The sequence below is a fragment of the Mauremys reevesii genome, linkage group 13 (genome assembly GCF_016161935.1).
Source record: "Mauremys reevesii isolate NIE-2019 linkage group 13, ASM1616193v1, whole genome shotgun sequence".
Classification (NCBI taxonomy): Eukaryota; Metazoa; Chordata; order Testudines; family Geoemydidae; genus Mauremys; species Mauremys reevesii.
In genome coordinates, this window is record NC_052635.1 from 24,103,133 (window position 1) to 24,122,580 (window position 19,448).

At 44.9% G+C, this 19,448-nt stretch overlaps 1 protein-coding gene and 1 long non-coding RNA gene across 2 annotated transcripts in view; one reads left to right on the forward strand and one right to left on the reverse strand.

The window, feature by feature from the left end:
- Window positions 1-19,448, forward strand: part of ITCH (itchy E3 ubiquitin protein ligase) — a 111,987-nt gene that overhangs the window by 75,348 nt on the left and 17,191 nt on the right. The window contains exons 11-15 of the mRNA XM_039498432.1: window positions 3,071-3,137; window positions 6,438-6,522; window positions 13,011-13,139; window positions 13,933-14,005; window positions 15,967-16,038. Coding sequence (XP_039354366.1) covers window positions 3,071-3,137; window positions 6,438-6,522; window positions 13,011-13,139; window positions 13,933-14,005; window positions 15,967-16,038 — 426 coding nt within the window. The remainder of the gene's footprint in view (window positions 1-3,070; window positions 3,138-6,437; window positions 6,523-13,010; window positions 13,140-13,932; window positions 14,006-15,966; window positions 16,039-19,448) is intronic.
- Window positions 16,658-19,383, reverse strand: LOC120380597. Its single transcript, XR_005587833.1, has 3 exons — window positions 19,107-19,383; window positions 17,790-17,885; window positions 16,658-17,237 (listed from the first exon to the last, which is right to left on the reverse strand). It is a non-coding gene; the product is annotated as an uncharacterized LOC120380597 (long non-coding RNA).

Consider the following 19,448-nt stretch of genomic DNA (forward strand, 5'->3'; position numbering starts at 1 on the left):
GGGTGATTGGTACGCTGCCCTCGACATGAAAGACGCGTACTTTCACATCACCATTCACCCCGCTCACCAGCAGTTCTTGCGGTTTGCCATAAATCAGCATCATTACCAGTTTACGGTCCTCTCATTCGGCCTGGCGGCAGCCCCCCACATGTTCACAAAATGCATGTCAGTAGTGGCAGCCTTTCTGTGAAAGAAGAGAATAAGGGTATACCCCATACCTGACGATTGGCCCCTCGCGGGTCGGTCCAAAGAGGAGGTCTGCTCCCATGTGACGGTGACCCTGGGCGCATTCCGCAGGCTGGGTCTCCTCATCAACGTGCCCAAGTCTTCCTTGATACCAACTCAAGGGCTGGAGTTTATCGGGGCAGTGCTGGACTCAGTGCAGGGGTGAGCGAGCCTCCCAGAACCCAGATTTTTGGCCATCCAGCGCGTCATAGACTCGATGCTAAGGTTCCCCACTACCACGGTAAGATGCTGACTGCAGCTCCTAGGGCGCATGGCGGCATGCACTTATGTGGTCAAGTACTCTCGGCCGCGGCTCAGGACTTTACAAGCGTGGCTTGCCTGATCTTATCGCCCAGGCAGAGATCTCCTAGACCTTGTCTTTCACACATCCTGCCCAGGTGTTGGACTCCCTGTGCTGGTGGCTGAATTGGCCAGTAGTATGCAAGGGTATCCCCTTCGCTGTGCCACAGCCTGCTCTGACTTTAGTGACAGACATGTCAGACCTTGGCTGGGGAGCTCACTTGGGGGACCTAAGGACACAGGGCTTGTGGTCCAGGGCCAAGGTGTTGCTCCACATCAATGTGAAGGAGCTCAGGGAGGTTCATCTAGCCTGCCAAACCTTTCACGCTACTTTAGAAAGTCACAGTGTGACAGTTCTGACAGACAACACCACCGCCATGTTTTATATAAACTAGCAGGGCGGAGCCCGCTCCTCTCCCTTCTGCCACGAGGCTCTTCTCCTGTGGGACTTCTGTATAGCCCATTCCATCCATCTTGAAGTGTCATACCTCCCAGGAGCACAAAACGAGCTGGTGGACCGCCTCAGCAGGTCATACCGCATGCACAAGTGGTCGATGAGGTCAGACATTTTGCACTCGGTCTTCCAAAGGTGGGGGTTTTGCCACCAAGGACAACAGTCAATGTCCGCTGTTTTGTTCGTTCCAGAACCACAGCCCGGGCTCGGTTGCAGACGCATTTGCGATCCCTTGGGGCGGGAGTCTGAAGTACGCCTTTCCTTTTCTCCTGGTCATCCACAGAGTCCTCCTCAAAGTTCACAGGGACACGGCGAGGATAATTTTGATCGCCCAAGTTTGGCCATGTCAACACTGGTTTACAACCCTGCTAGAGCTGTCAGTGGCCGCCCCAATTGCCCTGCCCCTTCGCCAGGATCTCATCACGCAGGACTGCGGGCGCCTGCTCCATCCGGATCTGCAGTCTCTGCATCTCATGGTGTGGAAACTCTCTGGCTGAACGCTGTGGAGAGCCAGTGCTCTCTTCTGGTAAGGCAAGTTCTCCTTCGAAGTCGGAAACCCTCCACTAAGGCTACCTACCTAGCTAAGTGGAAAAGATTCTCCTGGTGGTGTGAGCTTAAGCAGGTGCAGCCACTCCAGGCCGCCATTCCAGTTATCCTAGAATACCTCCTACACCTCAAGCATCAAGGTCTCGCCCCCTCCTCGATCAAGGTACATCTGGTGGCCATTTCAGCATTCCATCCAGGGGAATCGGGGTGTTCGGTGTTGTCTAACTCCATGATAGTGCGGTTCCTCAAGAGGATGTTCCCTTACTCATGCCCTCCGGTCCCTGGAGCCTGAATATGGTCCTCTCCAAGCTCATGGGCCCTTCATTCGAGCCCCTCGCCTCTTGCTCCCTCCTCCCCCTCTCCTGGAAGGTGGCATTCCTGGTGGCCATTATGTCCGCAAGGAAGGTGTCCGAATTGAGGGCCCTCACCTTGGAACTGTCTTTCATAAGGACAAGGTGCAGCTCAGGCTGCACCCTAAATTCCTCCCAAAGGTAGTCTTGCAATTTCACCTGGGCCAGGACATTTGTTTGCCAGTGTTCTTCCCTAAGCCACACGCAGACCCGAGTCACCGTAGCCTACGTACTCTGGATGTCAGATGGGCCCTGGCATTCTATTTGGAGTGGACCAGGCCTTTCCACAAGTCGTCACAGTTGTTTGTCGTCATAGCCGACAGAATGAAAGGTCTTCTGGTCTCGGCGCAGTGTATATCGTCATGAATTGTGGACTGCATTCGCGTCTGCTATGAGCTCGACGAGGTTCCAGCCCCGGCGATCATGGCCCACTCAACCAAGGTGCAAGCATCTTCAATGGCTTTCCTGGCGCAGGTCCCAATCCAGGAGATTTGTAAAGCAGCCACCTGGTCCTCGGTGCACACTCTCACAGCCCACTACACGATCAGTCAGCAGGCCAGAGATGACGCGATAGTTGGCAGGGCTATTCTCCAGTCAATTGTTCCATGACTCCTACCCTCCTCCTATGGTTAGCTTGCGAGTCACTTAATGTGGAATGGACGTGAACAAGCACTTGAAGAAGAAAAAACGGTTACCTGCCTCTTGTAACTGTTGTTCTTCGAGATGTGGTGTTCACATCCATTACACTTCCCACCCTCCTTCCCCTCTGTCAAAGTCACCGGCAAGAAGGAACTGAAGGGGGGTTGGGTCGGCAGGGGTATATATGCACTGGCATGGAGGCACCACTCTAGGGTGACCCGACAGGAGCCGCTAAGGGAAAAAGTTTCCAACATCCGTGCATGTGGTGCGCGCACACTCTAATGTGTAATGGACATGAACAACACATCTCTAAGAACAACAGTTACGAGAGGTAGGTAACCATTTTTTTCAGGTGGTTAAAGAGCCCAAATGAATAATCAGTTTGTAATAAATCTATATATTTTCTGTGGAAAAAAATCTTTTGGACAGTGATGCCATATGTAGCCCTAGCAAGAATGCATTTGCTTTAGTGATTTATGGCTAAATTAGAAGTCTGGAGAGAAAATTGGTGGTGGGTGGTCATGATTAATGCACCATTTTTGTGTGTGATCTGCAGAACCAAGATGTTACCCCTGCACAGAATGCAGAGTTTGATCCTCTTGGCACCCTGCCACATGGATGGGGTAAGTCTTATTCAAATGGTGTTTTATAACATAACTTAAACATTAAGCATACTTCCGCCAAATTATTTTACCAAATGTTTTAGATCGTACTTTGATTTTTTTTCTTTTATGAAATCTGAATTTAAATCCCCTTTTTATTAAATATAATCAAAAGTACTGTTTAAGAACCAGCTCCTGATATGGTGTGTATGCAGTTCCATAAATAGATTAAAAAGTACACAGTATTATTGTGTTACACTTCTAAGTTGCAACTGACTTTTTTTTTTTTTAGTGTCCTTATCATACAACATGGACTTTTTCCTGCTGCTGTTACTGTCTTAACCATTTTAGTCATACAGATTATTTTGTGGTGTTTCTGGTAGAGAGCCAGTGCTTGGAAAGTTTTTGTTGGTCTTGAAAGCATTTGTATAGGTCTGCCATCCCCTTTGTGAAAAATATTTCCAGCATAATTTCAGCAGTCAATATTGAAGGAACAAAATGGACACCGTGTAGAATCAAGCACATAGATTTATTACGCACAGCGTTGGCAGAGTGTCACCTTGCTTATTAGGCTCAGAAACACTGCCAAACAGTTGATTACAGTGGATTATATAGATTTTCCGTGGGCGGAGGGAAGTGACAGGGCAGGTAGTCCCAAGCCCTTGGATAGGTCTAGCAGCAAGATAAGATAAGCACAGTAGCCAATAGTCAAAGATTACATAATGTCTCCGCCCCTGATTTCAGGTTAACAAGTAACATACAATTAGTACACAGGTGTTTTTCTTTAAACAATGTATAAACTGTATTAGTAAAAAATATATATGGTGAATTCTGATTTGAGTCCATAGGAATGAATTGGCTCCTCTGATTGTCCAACAGCGACATACCTTGGAGTTAAAGCAGAAAAACATTGAAAAGTATATGGCAATAGAAATTGTCTTTCAAGTTGCTCATTTGTGCTTCTAAAGGCAAACACTGGTATCTGGGAAGGGGAGGAGGATGCCATATCTCATACTGACATGCTTGAACCTCTTCCGTAAACTCAACGGTGGTGTGTGGGGAGAGCATTGTTATCTCCTTTTGCAGAGGAATATACATAGTGCTCCTTTCATTCCTCTGGTCTATTTGCAGCTTCAGATAAGAGTGCCAATTACTGCTCCCCATCTGGCATTTTGCTGACCATGCATATCTTAGTAAAAGCAAGGTGGTCTTTTGTTTCTGCTTCTCTTAGCTAATATTGTTCCCTGTTTCCTGGGCCTCTCGGTCTCTTGACCAAACTCTGGACTTTGGGCCTGTAAAAAGAGCTGACATAGTCTATATCAGGTTTTTACATAAACAGCACATGGATTTTGGCCCTTCAAATATCATTGCATTATTTTGTTTGAAAGATAATATAAAAATTGTCAGGACTTGTCTACACTACAAACGTTGTCGTCATAGCTATAGTGGAATAGCTATACCAGCAGAGTGCCCAAGTGGAGATGCAGATAAGGTGACAGAAGTTCTTCTGCCACTATAGCTAAGCCACCTTCCCAAACGACAGTAACTATGCTGACAGAAGCACTCTTGTTGTTTCTACTCCGGGGGTTTTGCTGGCATAACTTTGTCAGATGGGGTGTGATAATTTTTTCCCCCCACACTCCTAAATGATAGACCTATGCTGGCAAAACTTTTTGTAATGTAGACTAAGCCTTGTATTCAGGTGGTGGGGTGGGGAAAACAAGATGGTAATCAGAATGATGTCATTTTAAGGTTGAATACCTTTACTTGGCAGAGCTAGACATGGATTTTTTTATAACTTTAAAAAATTGCAAATCAAACTTTTGAAAAGTTTCAAACATTATTTGAACTTCCTAGTCTTGGAGGTATGCGAGATATCAGTGCATTAGACTGGCAGACCCACATGGCGCCTTTTTCTACACGTGTGATATTTCAAAAACACGGCTAATTAGTTTGTTTGCTCCCTCTCCGCCCCCCCAATCAAATCTCCATGTACAGTAGAATTCTGCCACTTGTATAACCTCCTTACAAACATGCCTCTGCACATAGGCTTTTCCTTTAAAGCTGAACTAAAATGCTTATTCCCTGCCATGGCCTGATTTCAGGGCTCTGTTTCTCCTGCGACACCTAAAACATAGTGAGGAGCTCATATTCTGTACTTATCTGATGTTGTCAAATTGCAGAAGACTGAATCTTAGTATTAGGTAAAGGAGAAGTATATTTTCAACAGCATATGTGTATAAGTGTGTGCATATGTGCCTACACATATTGTAACTGTGGGGGATAATAAACATCCATATTTATTTACTGGGGGTGTAAACATTTTTCTTTTGCTGCAGTTTTGGCTCATATTTGAACAGGGGAACGGCTTTCACATTCACGTGCTGCCATACTTGTATATATGTCTGGTGTACCCAGGCACATTTCTTAATTTGTCCATTAACCAGTTAAACTATATTTGAGGGCCCATGGCAATAACCCAGGGAGTTGGGATTTATAATGGCTCGTGATGGAAGATGGTTTTCCTGTGGAGAAAACCACTTCCATTTTTATCTCTCCACATAAAAATTGTTTGTTTGTTTTTCCCTCTCTGAATGGGAAAATAAATAGTATAATAAATAACTGTACATATGTGGATGTTTTTAAGTATAGTTTTTGTTAAAGATGGAAGGCTCAGATTTATTTAAAAATAAAAAGATCAATATTGGTATTTTAATTTTTAAACGTGGAAAAATATCTGCATGAGCATTCCAGAACAGCCAGCAAAAGTAAGAAAAATTCTAATTAAGGTAAAATGCAAATCTGGTTCTTCCGTGATAAATTATCTTCCTGTGGGCATCTGCTGAAGAAACCCATTTTTTAAATAATGGGAGGGGAAAAAAGCTTTTCTACTTTTGTTGTTGTTATAATTAGTCATAGTTAATATATTATGCTGCTGCCCAAAAGCCCCACTTGGGTTTGGGGCCCATTTGTGTTAGGTGCTGTACAAACACACAAAAGAAACAAGTCCCTAAAGAATATCAGATGAACACCCTAAATATTGTTTTTCGCAGAGGGTAGGTTACGGTACACTTCTAAACATTCCACTAGTACTCGCATTAAAATAGATTTCTGGTGCTGAGAAACTGGCAAGAAATGATGGGGTTGGAGAGGGAATGATGTAGAATCAGATATATTAAATTTGAGATTGAGGTGCCAAGAGCACCTAAAGAAAACAGACAGTGCCACAATATGTCCAACTAATTGGTTATTTGAAGCATAGTTAGTGTGAGGAGTAAATTTACTGGGATTTATATTTCTTCACTTTTTATTTCTCCTTAGAAAAGAGAACTGACAGCAATGGCAGAGTGTATTTTGTCAATCACAACACACGTATCACTCAATGGGAAGACCCCAGAAATCAGGGGTAAGAATTTTTAAATCAGTTAAATAATTTCAAATGGATTTGTAATGTGTTATAATTATTATTTTAATTGAGTACTAAATTCCCTCTAAGTGTGGCCATGCTGCAGGCTCTCAAGGACTGTGCATGCATGCAGCCACAGGGGCCTGGAGAGCACAGAGGTAGGAGGTGGTTGGGGAGAAAGTTGGGTCGTGCAGGGCTGTGGTGGGGAGAGGCACCTCTCCTCCGGCCCCTTGGAGCTGCCGTGGAGAGGCAGGGAATGACGCTCACCCCCCGCCCAGGTGCTGCTGCTGCACGGTGAGAGGGCTGGGGGGAGTCCTCTCTATTGGCCGCAGCCTAGGGAAGCCTGCACCCCAAACTCCTCATCCCTGGCTCCACCCCAGAGTCCTCACCCCCAGCCGGAGCCTTCAGGCGCCAGCCCCTCACGCACTCCATACCCCTTGTCCCTGGGCCCATAACAGAGCCCTCACCCACCTGCACCAGCCCTGAGCCCCCTCCTGTACCCCAAACCCCTCATCCCTGGCCCCATTCCAGAGCCCTCAGCCCCCGCATTCCAACCCTGAGCCCCCTCCCTCACTCCGAACCTCTCAGCCCCATCCCTGCCGCACATCACCTCCATATTGGTGCACATAACAAAAATAATTCCACATGTGGATGTAAAAAATTAGAGGGAACATTGGTTGAAAGTGAGAACTAAGAGGCATTTCTGACAGCTGAAGCTTGGAGTGTACCTTGCTGCCCTCTATCGGCTTTTCAGACAAGACTAAGGGTATGTCTACACTACGAGATTATTCCGATTTTACATAAACCGGTTTTGTAAAACAGATTGTATAAAGTTGAGTGCACGCAGCCACACTAAGCACATTAATTCGGCGGCGTGCGTCCATGTACCGAGGCTAGTGTCGATTTCCGGAGCGTTGCACTGTGGGTAGCTATCCCATAGTTCCCGCAGTCTCCCCCGCCCCTTGGAATTCTGGGTTGAGATCCCAGTGCCTGATGGGGCAAAAAACATTGTCGCGGGTGGTTCTGGGTACAGCCTCACCCCTCCCTCCGTGAAAGCAGCAGACAACTGTTTCGCGCCTTTTTTCCTGGGTGAACTGTGCAAACGCCATAGCACACCAAGCATGACAGCTCAAGACAGCAATCATGGACGTTGTAAACACCTCGCGCATTCTCGTGCAGTCTATGCTGAACCAGGACCTGCAAAACCAGGCGAGAAGGAGGCGGCTACGGCAGCACGGCGACAAGAGTGATGAGGACATGGACACAGAATTCTCTCAAACCGCGGGCCCCTGCGCTTTGGAGGTCCTGATGGTAATGGGGCAGGTTCTAGCCATTGAATGCCGATTTGGGGCCCGGAAAACAAGCACAGACTGGTGGGACCGCATAGTTTTGCAGGTTTGGGACGATTCCCGGTGGCTGCGAAACTTTCGCATGCGTAAGGGCACTTTCATGGAACTTTGTGACTTGCTTTCCCCTGCCCTGAAGCGCCAGAATACCAAGATGAGAGCAGCTCTCACAGTTGAGAAGCGAGTGGCGATAGCCCTCTGGAAGCTTGCAACGCAAGACAGCTACCGGTCAATCGGGAATCAATTTGGAGTGGGAAAATCTACTGTGGGGGCTGCTGTGATGCAAGTAGCCAAAGCAATCATTAAGCTGCTGCTACGAAAGGTAGTGACTCTGGGGAATGTGCAGGTCATAGTGGATGGCTTTGCTGCAATGGGATTCCCTAACTGTGGTGGGGCGATAGATGGAACCCATATCCCTATCTTGGCACCAGAGCACCAGGCCATCCAGTACGTAAACCGCAAGGGGTACTTTTCAATGGTGCTGCAAGCACTGGTGGATCACAAGGGACGTTTCACCAACATCCACGTGGGATGGCCAGGAAGGGTTCATGACGCTCGCGTCTTCAGGAACACTACTCTGTTTAAACGGCTGCAGCAAGGGAATTACTTCCCAGACCAGAAAATAACCGTTGGGGATGTTGAAATGCCTGTAGTTATCCTGGGGGACCCAGCCTACCCCTTGATGGCATGGCTCATGAAGCCATACACAGGCAGCCTGGACAGTAGTCAGGAGTTGTTCAACTACAGGATGAGCAAGTGGAGAATGGTGGTAGAATGTGCATTTGGCCATTTAAAGACGCGCTGGCGCACATTACTGACTCGCTCAGACCTCAGCCAAACCAATGTCCCCTTTGTTATTGCTGCTTGCTGTGTGCGCCACAATCTGTGTGAGAGTAAGGGGGAGACCTTTATGGCGGGGTGGGAGGCTGAGGCAAATCACCTGGCTGCTGATTACGCGCAGCCAGACACCAGGGCGATTAGAAGAGCGCATCAGGAAGCGGTGCACATCAGAGAAGCTTTGAAAATGAGTTTCATCACGGGCCAGGGTACGGTGTGACTGCTGTGTTTGTTTCCCCTTGATGAACCCCCCCTCCTTGATTGACTCATTCCCTGTAAGCAACCCACGCTCCCCCTTCGATTACAGCTTGCTTAAGGAAATAAAGTCACTACCGTTTAAAAATCATGTATTCTTTATTAATTCATTATAAAAAGAGGGAGAGAACTGACAAGGTAGCCCGGGTGTGGTTTGGGAGGAGGATATGAGGGAAGGAAAAGGTCACTAAAAATATTTCAAAATAATGACAGCCTTTTGGTTGGGCTGTCCACGGGGGTGGAGTGGGCGGGTGCACGGAGCCTCCCCCCTCACGTTCTTACACATCTGGGTGAGGAGTATATGGAACATGGTGAGGGGTGAGGGTGGTTACACAGGGGCTGCAGCGGCACTCTGTGATCCTGTTGCTGTTCCTGAAGCTCCACCAGACGCCGGAGCATATCAGTTTGATCACGCAGCAGCCCCAGCGTTGCATCATGCCTCCTCTGATTTTCCTGCCACCACCTCTCATCTCGAGCGTCCCTCCTGTCCTCATGTTCACTGGCATCTTTCCTGTAATTTGATACCATGTTCTTCCACTCATTCAGATGAGCTCTTTCATTGCGGGTCACTTCCATGATTTCCAAGAACATTTCGTCTCGCGTCTTTTTTTTTTTTCCGCCTCCTTATCTGAGATAGCCTTCGGGATGGAGTAGGGAGGCTTGAAAAATTTGCAGCTGCATGAGGGAGGGAAAAAAGGGAGAGAAGTATTTAAAAAGATACATTTTACAGAACAATGCTTATACTCTTTCACCATGAACAACACTATTCACCTTACATAGCACATGTGATTTCACTACAAGGTCGCATTTTGCATCTCAATATTGTGTGCCTGCGGCTCTGGTGTTAGAGATCTCACAGACGCAGGTCCAGGCAGCAGAATTCAGCTTGCATGCGGCCATGGTAAGCCATTGTCTTTCAGCTTCTGCAGCCTTTATATACACAGTGCCCTCCTTTCCCAAATACCAAGCAAAGCCCGTTCAGTGCTGCTTCTTTCCTGTTAACATGCAGCAGCAGAAACCACCCCCTCATCCAATTCTCTGGGATGATGGCTTTACCCCTCCCCCCATTGCGTGGCTGGTATCATGGAAGATCCCTGCTAGCCAAACGCGAAAAAGCTCAGCGCCAATCACCCCCCACTTCCCCCTGCTTGGCTACCTGCAAGGATGGATTTCTTTTAAGCAACAGGCAAACAGCCCAGTAGGAATGGCCATCTCTATCCCCTTAATTAAATTCCTGAATTTCAACCAGGTTATCATGAACAATATCACTCTCTCTGAGGATAACACAGCGAGATAAAGAACGGATGTTGCTTGAATGCCAGCAAACACCGGGACCGTACGCAGCTAGGCTTTGTCATGCAATGATACCAGATTACTTGCTACATGCATGGCGTGGTCAAGTGTCCTACCATGGAGGACGGAATAAGGCTGCCTTGCCCAGAAACCTTCTGCAAAGGCTTTTGGAGTACCTACAGGAGAGCTTCATGGAGATGTCCCTGGAGGATTTCCACTCCATCCCCAGACATGTTAACAGACTTTTCCAATAACTGTACTGGCCACGAATGCATCCCAAGTCCTCAGGGCAAATTAATCATTAAAAAACGCTTGCTTTTAAACCATGTTTTATATTTACAAAGGTACACTCACCAGAGGTCCCTTCCATGGCTTCATTGTGTGGGATAGTGGCTTGGGAGGGCTGGGAGGGTACTTCCGTCAGGCTGAGTAAAAGCTCCTGGCTGTTGGGGAGAACGGAGTGCTGTGTGCTTTCTGCAAGCTCGTCCTCCTCTTCCTCCTCCTCCTCCTCCTCATCTTCCCCGTTCGCAGAATCCTCAGCCATGGCTGCAATTACCACTCCCACCTCGGAATCCATGGACAGGGTGGGGTACTGGTGGCAGACCCCCCTAGAATTGCATGCAGCTCAGCATAGAAGCGGCATGTTTTCAGCCCTGCCCCGGACCTTCCGTTTGCTGCTTTGGTTTTCTGGTAGGCTTGTCTGAGCTCCTTAACTTTCACACAGCACTGTACTGAGTCCCTGCTGTGGCCTCTCTGCATCATGGCCTTGGAAATTTTTTCAAATGTTTTTTCATTTCATCTTTTGGAACGGAGTTCTGTTAGCACAGAATCCTCTCCCCATACAGCGATCAGATCCAGTACCTCCTGTGCAGTCCATGCTGGAGCTCTTTTTCGATTCTCAGGAGACTGCATTGTTACCTGTGCTGGTGAGCTCTCCACGCTGGCCAAACAGGAAATGAAATTCAAAAGTTTGCGGGGCTTTTCCTGTCTACCTGGCCAGTGCATCCGAGTTCAGATTGCTTTCCAGAGCGGTCATAGCGCCCGGAGGCCAATACCGTCGATTTGCAACCACACTAATCCTAATCCGACATGGCAATACCGATTTCAGCGCTACTCCTCTCGTCGGGGAGGAGTACAGAAATCGGTTTAAAGAGCCCTTTATATCGTTATAAAGGGCCTCGTTGTGTGGACGGGTGCAGGGTTAAATCGGCTTAACGCTGCTAAATTCGGTTTAAACACGTAGTGTAGACCAGCCTCACTTAAAATGTAGAAAGTGATACAGAACTAAAGCAGAAATCATTTAAAGGAACATTGCTTGCATAGCAGGAAAACAGTTAGGAAAATCCAAGTTAACAGCAACACCTCTTTGCAAAAAAAACCAAAACCCCAAACCAAACAAAAAACTATTACCAAGTCAAAGACCAACTGGAAATGTTTCTAATAATAGAGAAAATTAAATAGAAATAGCTTTTTAAGCAACCCTCCCCTTAAGACTTGTAATTCATACTTTGCAGCATAGCACTAGAGCAGGGGTTCTCAAACTTCATTGCACTGCGAACCCCTTCTGACAACAAAAATTACTACACGACCTCAGGAGGCGGGGGACTGAAGTCTGAGCTCATGCGAGCCCCACTGCCCTGGGCGGGAGGGGCCAAAGCCAGCTCTGGCATCCCCATTAAAATGGGGTTGCAACCCACTTTGGGGTCCTGACCCACAGTTTGCAAACTGCTGCACTAGAGCATGAGAATCCAAAAGTTAAACGTACTTGTCTTTTTTAATTATTTATTTATTGTCCAAGCTGAAATTGCTGCATAAAGTAGACAGGCAGCATAAATAATAAATGTTAATTTAAAAAAAAATCTGTCAGATTATTAAAATGAAGGTAGAATGGAACTGAAGTTCCCTTTAAAGAAGGTGGAGTATTTCTATATATACCTTTTAGTTCATGAAATGTAGAACTTGAGGGAAATGTGCAAGCCTCCTGCTAGGAAATAATACAAATAAATAATAACTACAAACTACTGCTCAAAAGCTCTTGGCCTCCTGGTGAGGCATGCAGTACCTCCAGAGTGACTGTGTGGAAACAATATGCTCTGAGAGCAAGAGTTACTGCAGGGATGTTATCATTCAGATCCTCCAGTTATCATCCCAGGGACTTCCAGCACAGTATGAAATGAGAACCCCTGATATATTTGATGGTTACATTTACCACACAATGTTTGAAGCCATCCTAAGTGATAATGGGTCAGTGTAAAAGAAACAGCATTATTTTCCTTTTGCTTTGAAGTTACCTTATCATTTCTTGGCAATTTTTTCAAAGATCTGTGCAGATATTAATGGGGTGGTGATATCTCTGACATGCTATGTCTTTCCGCTTTCTGACTGCCATAATTATATGAATAATACCAAATGCTGTTTAATAAAATTCCTGAGAGATTTTTTTAAAAATCTGGTTACGCTGTCAAACAAAATTCTGCATGTTGAGGAGAGAAAACATCCAGAAACTTTACCAGCTTTCTTCAGATTTCCATTAGCTATTGGAATTTATCAAGCTGATATTGATTATTCTCAATTGTGGTATCTGGCATTAAAATGTAAGAGTAAAGCCAAGTAGAAACAAATCAAACAGAAAATTCTTCAGAGAAATCACCACAAATTTTCCAGAATTTCTGCTAATTTATATTGTCCCTGTCCATGATCAATGGACAGAATGTATTAACTTGATCAATTATCTTTGTATTTTCTTGTGTCCTGTAGTCAATTAAACGAGAAACCCTTGCCAGAGGGCTGGGAAATGAGATTTACTGTGGATGGCATTCCCTATTTTGTGGATCACAATAGAAGAACTACAACGTATATAGATCCCCGCACTGGAAAATCTGCTCTGTAAGCTTTTATTCAAGAAGACAAACTATATTACACTGAGCTTTTTTAGATATGTGTCGTTTAACAGGTATTACCAAGTATGTTTTTTTGCAGCAGGTTTTTGGCATACCAGCAGAGCTTTTAATTTCCCATTATTTCTTCTTCGGAGGATCTTCAACATTCTTGAATGTTCTCTTCCCCCTACATATGCCATATTTTGAATGCTTTACAGTTCCTAATCCTTGAGGCCCCTCTGATGGCTGTGATTTTTCCAGCCAAGTACTAGATAAAACTCTTTTGGCCTCTAACTAAGCCACTCAGTCAATGAAAGCTATTGTGCTCATGCTGTGTCCTCCCTTCTCCTTCTGTGTGTTTGTGTGCAGGTAGATGCAAATTCAGGCCTTTAATATATTCTAGCATCCTGAGAACCAGGATTTGGATGTATGTAGAATTGACATGCTAACTTATATCAGGTTGGGTGGAAGTAGATTGAAAACTGGGGTTGGCATTTAGTTAATTTATTGAAAAAATCTTGTCAACTTTGGTCAACAAGACATCTCTTTTTAAAAATTGCATATGAACCCAGAATCTTTCGAATAGGTGCATTTTGAATGTTAAAAATAAATTTAAAGTAAATTAATCTTAAAGATTTTTTTTATGAATGATGGCCTTTCTGAAGCATTCACCCTATTAGAAAACTGGTTTGTTTAACCAGCCAGGTAAACTACATAGCTTCATAACTGTAGTATTTTGAAGCTGTTTCCTTGAATTTCAGTAGTGTTTCAACAGCTTATTTTTTTCTTCCTGTTTCCAGAGACAATGGGCCCCAGATAGCCTATGTGCGTGACTTCAAAGCGAAGGTCCAGTATTTCCGGTTCTGGTGTCAGGTAAAAAATAAAATAAAATTAACCTTGGAAATGGCTTTGTTGAAACAAACAGCTTCAGCTGGGACCATTTTAAAACATCATTTGAAGCAATTTAGACTAATACAGTTGGCCAGCATGGACTGGCATAGGCTTTAAAACCCTGTAACTACTAGACTTCAGCATGGTTTTAAAAAAATTTAAAACAAAGAAGGGTTCAGTTTTGTCTTCATCAGTGATTTTTGTGGGTAACATTTCTAAATGGCTCAATAGAAGAGCCTATTTCTGCTTTTCTTGTACAGAAGTTTGCCTGAAGGCATTTAATGGATTTCAGTGTAGATAATGTGGAGTTAGTTTCTGCTTTAATTCCACACTTATAAGGCAGGAAGTCTAAGTCTTCCTAAGTATTTTTGTACTTTAATATATCCTTGAAGCGTCAAACAAATGTATTATGTGGCAAAATTCTGGTGATTAGATATGCATTTTGATTTGCAGGTCTTTATACTCCAAACAGCCCATATGCCAAGAGAATAAATCCCTTGGTCTTTAGCATAAGACCAAAAAGGCTTAGGCTATGTCTACACTAGAGATCTTACAGTGGCACAGCTGTGCCACTGCAGCTGCAGCACTGTAAGGTCTCCCGTGTAGCTGCTCTGTGCCAATGGGAGAGAGCTCTCTTGTCAGTATAATTAAAGCACTTGAACGAGCAGCCATAACTATGTCACAGGGAGAGCGTCTCCCACTGACATAGCACTGTACACACTGGTGCGTCTATTGGTGGTGAAACTATGTTGGTCAGGGTTTGTTTTTTTTTGTTGTTTTTGTTTTTTTCCACACCCCTGACCAACAAAAGTTATACCGACAAATGTGCTAGTGTGGACATGGCCTTAGGCCAGGTCTACACTACAGAACTATATTGGTATAACTCGCTCAGGGGTTGAAAAATCTGCACCCTGAGTGATGTAGTTATACTGACCTAACCCCCCCCGTAGATTGCCCTATGTAGACAGGAGAGCTTCTCCCATTGATATACCTACTGCCTCTGGGGGGGGTGGATTAACTATGCTGATGGGAGGAGGTTTCCCGTAGGCATAGTAATGTCTTCACTAAAGTGCTACAGTGGTGCAGTTGTGCCACTGTAGTGCTTTAGTGAAGACAAGCCCTTAGGCCAGTGGTCCCCAAACTATGGGATGCACAGGGGAGCCAGCCTCCATGGCGGGGTGGAGAGGGAGCACCACCCAACTCTGTTCCGGCCCCTGCGCACGGCCCCAGCTCTGCTCCCGGTCCAAGCCCTGCTCCCAGCTGCAGCTCGGCCCTCCACTCTCAGTTGCCAGTTCCTGGCCACAGCCCCGAGCCTGGCCACGACTCCGCTCCCAGCCCCGGGGGAGTATGGACACATTCCATTCAGGTGGGGAGGAGAGGGAGAGGGTGGAGGCACAAGAGGAAAAGTTTGGGCACCACTGCCTTAGGCTCATAAATCATTCAGAATCTATTTTGAAAATTAACAGAGACATTGGCATCAATAATTTTGCAGCTTGTATTTTTTGTGAGGAAAATAAGTTTAAATATAAATCAGTTTAAAACTGTGAACAACTTTCAGTAAAATTTGGGTGGGAAGTTTCTCTTGTTGAGAAGGGATTATAGATCTGCGAAAATTATCACATTGTGCTAGGTATTATATTAGAACCTGTTTAAAACTATGTCATGGGATCATATATGTCATAGTGATATCAAAAGCAAATTATTATTTACATTACCGTAGTGCCTTAGGTGCTAGGTGGTGTATAATGAACAAAAGGACAGTCCCAGTTCCTGAGAATAAGTTGACTCAAAACATTGATTTTGTTTTTCTGTTTCTGTTTCATACAGGCCAGACAGATTCACCAGTCCCTTTTCTAATTTCTGTTAATTGTGTTTGAATGTTTATTCAAAACACTTATTTAAAAGCTGTATATATTTCACTTTTGAAACATTTTGCATTTCAGCAACTGGCTATGCCACAACACATAAAGATTACAGTGTCCAGAAAGACATTGTTTGAGGACTCATTTCAGCAGGTATTGGATTGTTAACACATGCTTGCTTACTTTGTGTACAAAGTGGTACAGGGCAAATGTTTTCAACTTTGTAGCTGAAAGAGAACATCACCCTTAATCTTTTGATGTCTCATTAATGATGGTTAAAGTGATGATTTAAAAAAAACAAACACTCCTTATGCTATTCCTGGAGCAGATTCCTAATTGGATACACAAGGCAATGTTAAAAACAGCATACAGCTGATATCTCTGTTTGATGCTTGTGTGTGCGTAAAGATTACATCATAATTGTTAGCCTGTCTTCTGCTGCTCTCACAAGAACACATGTATCATTAACTGGTGTTTTAATTATTCAGGTTTGCTATGCAGAAAACCACAGTCTTTAGTTGGAAATAAATCTTTTTAAAGAATATTTAAAAGGCTTTTAAGAAAAATAAATCCTCCTTGGAATGATAGTGCACATGGATTCCACTTCTGGTGTGCATGCCGATTCTTTTGGCCAGCAGTGTCTGTGGGGGCCAGACCTGCACCTTAGACAGCCTTCCTTCCCTCTCCCCTGGAAAAAAAAACACTTGATGGCATAAAGGGCAGAGAGGGCCCAACCATCCCTCAATTCCTTCTTTCTGCCTGTAGTAATGAGACAGAGCTACTGCAATATCTCCTGCTTGATGCACTGTATTTTATTTTTCTCTTGGGTAGTTATCAGTTAGTACAGTTTTCCTTGTTATAATGTCCAAAGAAATTATATTAAAAAAAAAAAAAAAGCAAATGTTTTTTCTGTTAGGTTGAGGGACAACACCTGGTACCAGGGTCTAGCTGCTATGAATGAAACAACATCTCCAGTATTCAAAATCTGCTGTTCTTGTGACAGCTTTTCTGCTTTAATGGTGGGCACCATTGGAGAGAGGCACATCCCCAAAAGTGCTTGATCTGTCACTCCTTCTCCAAGAGACCACAGAAAGCAGGAGGTCCATCTCAAACTTTTTCTTCTAGAGTGCTCAGTGAGTGCCTTCTCAAGACTTGGTGGACCCTTTCTTCTCAGCTTCTAAGAGTCGTCTTCATTTAGCACTCCTGTTAGCGGTAGCTCAGCTCCAAGCTCCTTGGCTCACTCTTCATTGAAGAGATCGAACCCTTTAGCTGCTAAGTCCTCTTCCATCCAATCATCAGAAAGGGGAAGGAGGGCAGTGAGTGCAGACCTAGGTCACCATCTCTGGTACCTACTAAAAGGAGGCAAAAAAATTCACCAAGCCTCTGTTTCACCTCATGCTGCAATTCACAGTCCAAATTGAGTCTCTCTGATGCCTCAGCAAGACCAGTCTCAGAAAGTACCAGGTATCTACGGTACTACTTACCCTAGGACTCCAGACAGGGTATCACCTCTTTTGGAGGAAAAACTTCCTGTCCTTCTGAACATAGCAAGGAGTTATTCCCCATCCATTCACCTCACAGTCACTCTTATGAGCCATGCTGGTCTGAGAGGGAATCCAGGACTCTCCATTACAAACATAGACCCCATGGGTTTCCTGGGGAATATTGACCATGTTATCCAACCCTATCGCCTCCAGCCCATTACCTCTGCAATATGCAGTCTTTCCCTTATTGGACTCCTAGGGGTATGCAATTTCCTCCTCCTACAAGATGTTGTAGGTCTGCTCAAGAGGACCAGTTTGTACAGTCCCATGCCCTGCACTGGCAAGATCATAATAGCAAGAAAGAACACATGCAGGATACAGAAGGGCCATTGATTCCAGTAGCAGCATCCTTTTCCTTACCAGACAAGGCAGCAGTCTCTTCTGTTCCTAGCAAGCCTGATGATTTTAAGATTTTTCCAGGACCTTTATGTCATATAGCAGAGATCTTGGAGATTCCTGTGGAGGTAGTTCAAGCAAATCCCAAAAATTAATGGACATTCTGCACTCCTCCGTACCTGGTAGACTTGCTATGTCTGTTAATGAAGGGATATTTAAATTCCCCCACACACACACACAAAAAAAAAACCCTACTGTGGCAGACCACAGACTCTGTAGTATCCATGTCTTAAAGAGCAGATAGATCTTGTCAGATCCTCTCCCAAGGGGTTGAATATTTCTACACCCACCCAGTTCCAGGATCCCTGGTAGCATGGTGGTGCACAGGGGGTCCAAAAACTAAGGGCCTCCAAAAATAACACAAAGAAAGTTGCTTTGTTTGGAAGGAAGACCTATTCCTCTGCAAGTCTGCAGATGTGCATTTCAAACGATCAGGCACTTCTGTCAGTACATGACTACATCAGTTGGGACAAGGTATCACAATTTTATAGGACAGCTCTCACAAGGATGTAGAGAGGGTTTGAAATCATTTTGTCTGAAGGTCAACCCGAACATTCCTGAGGCCTTTATGTGCTTATGATACGACAGCATGTTCAAGTGGCTACTTCCATCACAGTGCACAAGGCTTCATGGCTCCGTTCTTCTGGAATACCAAACAAGGTCCAAACAACGATTGAGGACCTCCCATTTGAAGCTTTGTGACCTATTCAATGCCCGTACTGATGAAGCCTTGCATCTTTTGAAGGATTCAAGAGCCACTCTCTTCTCCTTGGGACTACATGCCAGTGTCTAGTAGGAAACAGGCCAGATCCCAAAGCTTCATGAGACAGGCCCTCTGCTTATTGCTACAATCCAGAGAGGACACTGAAGCCACCAAATGGGAAGCAGATGATCCAATGCAGGAGTCCTTCTGCCTCTTCCTTCTCTACTGTATGCCCCATGTGTACTTGACAGCAATAAGTTGGACGCCATTGTTGAGATCTAGTCAGGACCATTCCAAGACCTCTCTCTCTCTTTCCCTTTCCCCATTTGGCAAGTGCCATTTTATTTTGGAAAGCCTGGACTCTGATTACCTCAGACCAGTAGGTCTTAGAAATTATAGACAAAGGGGTATTCTATTCAGTTTCAGTCACTTACTACCCCCACCCTCTTTCCCCATCCATCTTCACGGATCCCTATCACAAGACATTATTAAAACAAGAAGTGGACTCCTTTCTAAATTTCAAAACGGTGGAAGAGGTGCTTCTGGAATTTAGAGGGAAGAGGTTTTACTTCCATTACTTTTTAACCCCAAAGAACGAGGGGGATTGGCAGATGCTTCTAGATTTGAAAGGTCTCAACAAGTTCAACTGTCACTTCAAATTCAGGATGGTAACTCTGGCCGCCCTAATTCCCTCCTTATATATCCAAAGCTGGTTTGTAGCTCTTGGTCTGCGAGATGCCTATTTTCACATTTTGACTCATCCGGCACACAGAAAATACCCCGGATTCTAAATAGGAGCCTCTTACTACCAGTACAGAGTCTTTCAGCAACACCAAGAATTTTCATTAATAGCAGTTGAATTTTGTGGAAGTATAGAATGTAGCATCACAACTGCCGACAGCTAGGAAAGCTTTTAAAAA